Source organism: Myiozetetes cayanensis, unplaced genomic scaffold, assembly GCF_022539395.1.
Source record: "Myiozetetes cayanensis isolate MyiCay16 unplaced genomic scaffold, myiCay2020 scf6-25, whole genome shotgun sequence".
Lineage (NCBI taxonomy): Eukaryota > Metazoa > Chordata > Aves > Passeriformes > Tyrannidae > Myiozetetes > Myiozetetes cayanensis.
In genome coordinates, this window is record NW_026087853.1 from 54986464 (window position 1) to 54992135 (window position 5672).

General features: G+C 62.1%; 1 protein-coding gene across 1 annotated transcript; it reads right to left on the reverse strand.

Moving 5' to 3' along the window:
- Positions 1 to 207: 207 nt before the first annotated feature.
- LOC126651145 (antigen WC1.1-like) lies at positions 208 to 5295 on the reverse strand. The gene is given in 14 exon segments (XM_050336720.1): positions 208 to 242; positions 580 to 876; positions 969 to 1052; positions 1264 to 1359; positions 1510 to 1641; positions 1787 to 1978; positions 1981 to 2154; positions 2243 to 2624; positions 2863 to 2987; positions 3107 to 3418; positions 3492 to 3794; positions 3868 to 3880; positions 3883 to 4004; positions 5250 to 5295. Coding segments are annotated over 14 exon segments (2313 nt in total).
- Positions 5296 to 5672: the final 377 nt, after the last annotated feature.

Below are 5672 nucleotides of genomic sequence, written 5' to 3' on the forward strand. Positions count from 1 at the left end.
CCCAGGAGACTGTGCTCTTCCCCCTGATCCCATCATGCCCACGGATGTATCTTGGTGCCAGCTCCTGCCCCACATTCCCAAGGGATGGCTGATGTACCTGGGAGTGAAGTGCCAGCCCTGGGAGTGAGTCTTTGGCCAGATGGGGGTTTTAATAGGAAAATAATAATAGGAAAAAAGAGAAATTCACATTGATATAAAAGAAAATCCTTACACCAGAGCACTTCTCTGGCTGTACTGCAGTCCTGGTCAGGGAGAGGTGACCTCCGTGGACACAGCCCCCCCTCCCCCGCACGCGTGTCCCCAGGGATGGGGCGTGACGGGGGCATCCTTACTGGGCACTGACATCATCATAGTCCATGTGCCCCGGGGACTGTCCGGGGGGGTCCCCTGTGGCTCCGGGGGGACTTGGGAGGGGGGCAGCTCCCACCTTGGGGACAGCAAAGGCAGGTGCCTGAGGGGGACAGCTCTGTGTTTCCACAGCCCCCGTGGATCTGGTGCAGGATTACAGCCCGCCACCACAGCCAAACCCCCCGTGGAGTGGCTCTCCAGGGAGGACAGGGCAGCTGTGGTCCCTCTTACCTGTGGGTGGGACACGGATCCAGCCCCTCTGTGCCATCCCCTCGGAGATGTCCCCAGTGCTGGCAGGGGGGGACTCCTCTGGCACGGCCGTGGCATCGTCGTAGCCATCCGGGGTTCCAAGACCGGGCAGGGCAGGGGGGCTGGGACTGGCACGGGGGTACATGGCACTGACCCGCTGGCCAAGGCAGGGGCTGGCTGTGCCATCTCCCTCCGCCCGTGCCACCCCTCTCAGCCGTGCCACCAGGGATGTGCTGGTGGCCCTTGGTCCCTCAGGGAAAGGCGATGCTTCTCTTCCCGCTAACGAGGGGGTTGTGTCCCCTCATCTCCCCAGCCCTGGCGTGTCCCCTGTCCCCAGTTCTCCCCGCTGGGTTCCTGCCCTGTGCCCCTACCTGGGGCTGCCCTGGTGTCACTCCCCTCCACGCTGTCCCCGGTGTAATACAGCAGCTTCTTCACTGATCCCTCCCGCGGGGAACCTGGAGGGGGAAAACAGCGGTGTTGGGGGTGGCCGGAGTTGGCACCGCGGGTGACACAACCTCAACCACAGAGCACGGCTGTGATGGGAGCGAGGAACCCCCCACCACGGGGAGGAGCCAGTGCTGTGCCAGCAGGACCCGCTGCTGCGCTGGGACTGTGGGGCAGAGCCCGCCTGTCCAGGCAGAGCTGGGGCACGGGGGCTGCGCCGACCTGGGCGACTGGGCACCTCCTGGTACTCCGGCATGGCGGTGTAGTCCAGCTCCTCGTAGATGGCGTTGGGGATGGCACCCACGGCTCTGCCGGGGCCTGGAACAAGAGGCAGCGCTCACCCAGGGCCGTGGGCACCGTGGCTGGCACCGGGGTCACCCACTGCCCACCCTCCGAGCCGTTCCACACGGGGGGAGCCCCTGAACCCCCAAACCGGCTCTGTCGCGGTACCTCCCCACCGGGACCCACCTCGGCGCCAAGCGCGGGCACGGCACATCAGCACGGCCAGGGCACCCAGGGCCAGGCACAGCAGCGTCCCCAGGACCACGCACAGGACCACTGGCACCGCCACAGTCCCCCTGGCCTCTTGCCTGCTTGGCACTGGAACAGTCCCCCTGGCCACCGCAGGGCCGGTAATGCTGGGGACACCTGTGGGGACACAGGCAGGCAGTGAGGGGAGGGGGATCCCAGCCAGCCTGATGAGGGGACTGCTGGGGGACTGGGGGATAGGCACAGGCAGAGCTACCTGTGCAGGTGGCACCGGCCGGGCACGGGGTGGTTGGTGTCTCGCTGTTGTTGTCACTGTCCTCCACACAAGCCACGTGGGCGTCCCCTCCCTGGCCGCAGGCCTGCAGGTGCCAGGGTGCCGAGGGGCACCCCCAGAGCGAGCGGGCCCCCTCCTCGCAGCCCACCCAGGCCAGCCAGGCGGGGGCCGGGTGCTGGGCGCCGGTGCCAGCTGTCCCCCGTCCCCACAGCCCAGCTGCCGGCACACGGCGGCGGCGGTGCCGGGGCTGGTGCCGTTGGCGCACACGCGGCCCCAGGTGCCGTTGTGGAGCAGCTCCAGGTACCCGCTGCAGCGCCCGCGGCCGCCCGCCAGCCGCAGGGAGAGCTGCTCTGCAAGGGGTGCAGGGGGGTCACGGCACGGCCGGGAACCACCCGAGGGGCTCTGCTGGTCCCCGCCCCGGGGACAGCCGGCACTGACCTGAGCAGATGGCCCCTGCCCCGGCCCCGCGCTCGCACTCGCGCCGTTCCGAGCGCGGGCATTCCCAGAGAGACTCCTCGGTCCCGGCGCAGTCAAGGACGTACGGCCACAGCGTCCCGGGGCCGGGGCCGAAGCGCGCCGAGCCGGGCGCCTCCAGGGCCGCGCCACAGCCCAACTCCCGGCACACAGCGGCGGCGGCCTGGAGGCCCCAGCGCTCCTGGCAGATGGTGCTCCAGGTGCCACTGGCATAGACCTCCACGCGCCCGGCGCAGCGCCCGGCACTGCCCGCCAGCCTCACCCGCCGGCTGCCTGTGGGCATGGAAGGACCAGGCTGGGGGGCTGCTCGGGGCACCAGCACCCCAGCCCTACTCGGGACACCCACCTGAACAGACGATGGCTGCCCCATGAGGGATGTTGGTTGGCCCACTGGTCACTCTCCAGACTGCTAAGCTGTTTAGCGAGACATCCACCTCCTGGGCGCTGCTGATCATTTTCCAGACAGTGTGGACCACTCTTAGCATAATATTCTGCTCCCAATTGCTCATGGTCCAGTAGGGGACCGTACCAACAACAGCATCACTTTTGTCCAGCCCACCGCAGCCCAACATCCCACACATCACACTGAAATTCCATTTGGACAAAAGCTCTCCTGGCACACGGTGCCAGACCCCGGGGCTTAGAGCCAACTCCAGCCACCCGTCGCACCGGCTCTCACCCTCCACCAGCTGCAGGGAGTTGACGACGCCTGTAAAATGACCTGGCTCAGCACTCCCCTCATCACAAAACAGCCCTGAGCGCTCCACTCCCAATTCCTGGGGTGTCCCAAAAGCCCTTGAGGGCTCTTCCCACAGGTGCCACACAGACCTGAGCAGTTGACGGCGGCGGCGTTCCCCGGGGTGCAGGGGCGCTCCCCCAGCACCGCCACGGGGCACTCCCAGTGCCGCTCGCTCCCGCTGCAGCCAAAGGCGTCCGGCCTCAGCGGCCCGTCCCCACTGCCGAAGGAGCCTCCCGGGGGCACGGTGACAGCATGGCCACAGCCCAGGTGGAGGCACAAGACTTCGGCATCGGGCAGGTCCCAGTCGGTGGCACAGACGGACCCCCACGTGCCCCTCACCGCCACCTCCACACGCCCGGCACAGCCCGAGCTGCTGCTCCCCAGCCGGAAGCCCGTGTAGGCTGTGGCAGAAAGGGCATTGAGGGGGGTGATGGCACAGGGACCCCCAACACCCCCGGTGTCCCCGGTGCTTACGGGAGCAGATGATGGTGGCGTGGCCAGCGCAGCCCTGGCTGTGGGGCACCTGTTGGGCGCAGGTGCTGAGGAGGGTCTCGTTGCCAGTGCAGGTGAATCCTCCCTCCCAGAGCAGCCCCATTCCTGCCCCAAACCGGCCGCTGCCGGGGATGGTGAGCGCTGTGCCACAGCCCAGCTCCCGGCACACCACCTGGGCCACCTTCATGTCCACGTGTTCCATGCACACGCCAACCCAGGCCTGGCGCTGCCGCAGCTCCAAACGGCCGGCACAAGCTCCATCACCCCCGACCAGCCGGGAAAACCCTGCGGGAACGGCGCAGCGTTGGCACTGAGGGATGTGCCGGGAGCGCTGTGTCCCTCCCAGCCTGGCTCTTACCTTGGCACACTACCAGCTCCTACCAGTGTCAAAGTCATGGCTACTGTTGTAGGGTCCCCAGCCACAGATCTCGCAGTCCCAGAGTGTGGCCTCATCCCCCTTGCAGTCCACCACGGCCAGGTTGATGGGCCCGGCCCCTGCCGGGGGGACGTTCCCCGTTCCCCGTTCCCCATCCCCGCTCCCTCCAGGCCCAAGCCGAGGGGACGTTCCCCGTTCCCGCTCTCTCAGGGCCCGACGGCAGCGGCCCCCGCTGGGTGAGGGCGGCACCGAGGGGGTCCAGAGGCGACGGTCCGGGAAAGTCCCCCCCACTCCCCCCGGGGCAGCTCCACAGCCCCCCTGCCCTCTCTGCCTCCGGGGCCCTGCTGCTCCCCCGGTTGGCACAGAGCCCCCTGCCCATGGCCCGAGCAATCAGGGCCAGGGCTCAGCCTCGCTGCAGCCGCACCACAAAGGAGCTGCAGGCACCACTGCACCTCCAAACCCCCGGTTTCTGAGGCTGTGAACTAAAAATCAGCAATTCTGCTTGCTCAGGCTCCCGCAGCTCTCCATTTCCTCTCTCCAGAGTGCAGCTGGACTCTGCCAGCCCCAAGACACCTCTGGGACACCTCCAGCCTGGCTGGTGCCGGGCTCCATGTGCTCCATCAGGCAGCTGTTCAGGCCAAGGAGCTCCTCTGGATTTGTACAAAGAACTGAAGCTAAGAAAGGAAAATAAACCAAGTATTCCAGGCTGTCAGGAATTAAGAGGGATGATGCTGGCCATAACATTCTGACTGGGAATTTTATGCAAGAATCTGAGGAAGATGAGATACTCACTGGAGTGTTATGTACATGGATAAGCCAGCCATGAGAGGGAAGTGGGATTCAGCTGATAGAGAAAGTCATGCAATTAAGAACAGGTTTGGCTTTTGCTCTGCCAGTCTGCTCCTTACTAAATTACTTCTGAATTCCTATGATCTCACTCCACTGCAGAGAAAATCCATACAACGTTTTGCTCCTGCTCGTGCTTGGAGGGGAAATGAATCCTGGAGCAAGAAGTTTTTGCATGAATTCACAGCCACCAAGGCCTGACAGTCCCCTGCAGCCAGAGCTCAATCTCAGCACACTCCCTTATTGATGATTTGCTTTAATTAACCAACTCAAATGAAAAAATTAAAACCAAATCAATATTATATTATTCTTTTTAATCAAGAGATATATAAATATTGCAGAATACAAAAGAACCTTTTTAGCCCCAAAACCTCTTAAAAGAGATAGACAGGGAAGGGCTGCACTGCACCCCTAAACCAAGGAGAATTAGGGGAAAGGAAAAACCCAGACTGAGATTCCTTGGAGATTGGTGCAGTTTCTTCCATCCAAAAAAGTCCTTGGTCTGCATGAACACCCACCTGAATCCTTGGAACACGTGATGTCATCAGTATCCTCATGGTCCATTTTATTAAAAGCAGATTTCCACAGAGAATTAATGAAATACCGAAAATTAAACTGAAATGGGAATGAACAGTTCCCCCAACCCAGCAAGTTGCAGCATCCAAAAGAAAATGAACAGAAAGATTATGGACTGGGATCCTCACTAGGAAAGGCAAGGGGAAAAAATCATATTATGAAAAGTCTTCCCAAGTATTTAACAAAATTATTTCAATTTTAGTGTCAAATTTTCAGTCACCAGTTTAAACAGAGTAGCCAGTACTCCCCACTGGAAGCAGGAAGAGTGATAAATCCAGTGTTTAATGACCTTTCACCTTCCAAAAGGAAGGAAACAGACAAACTACATAAACATTTCAACACAGGGTAACGTTCTTAAAGTCAAC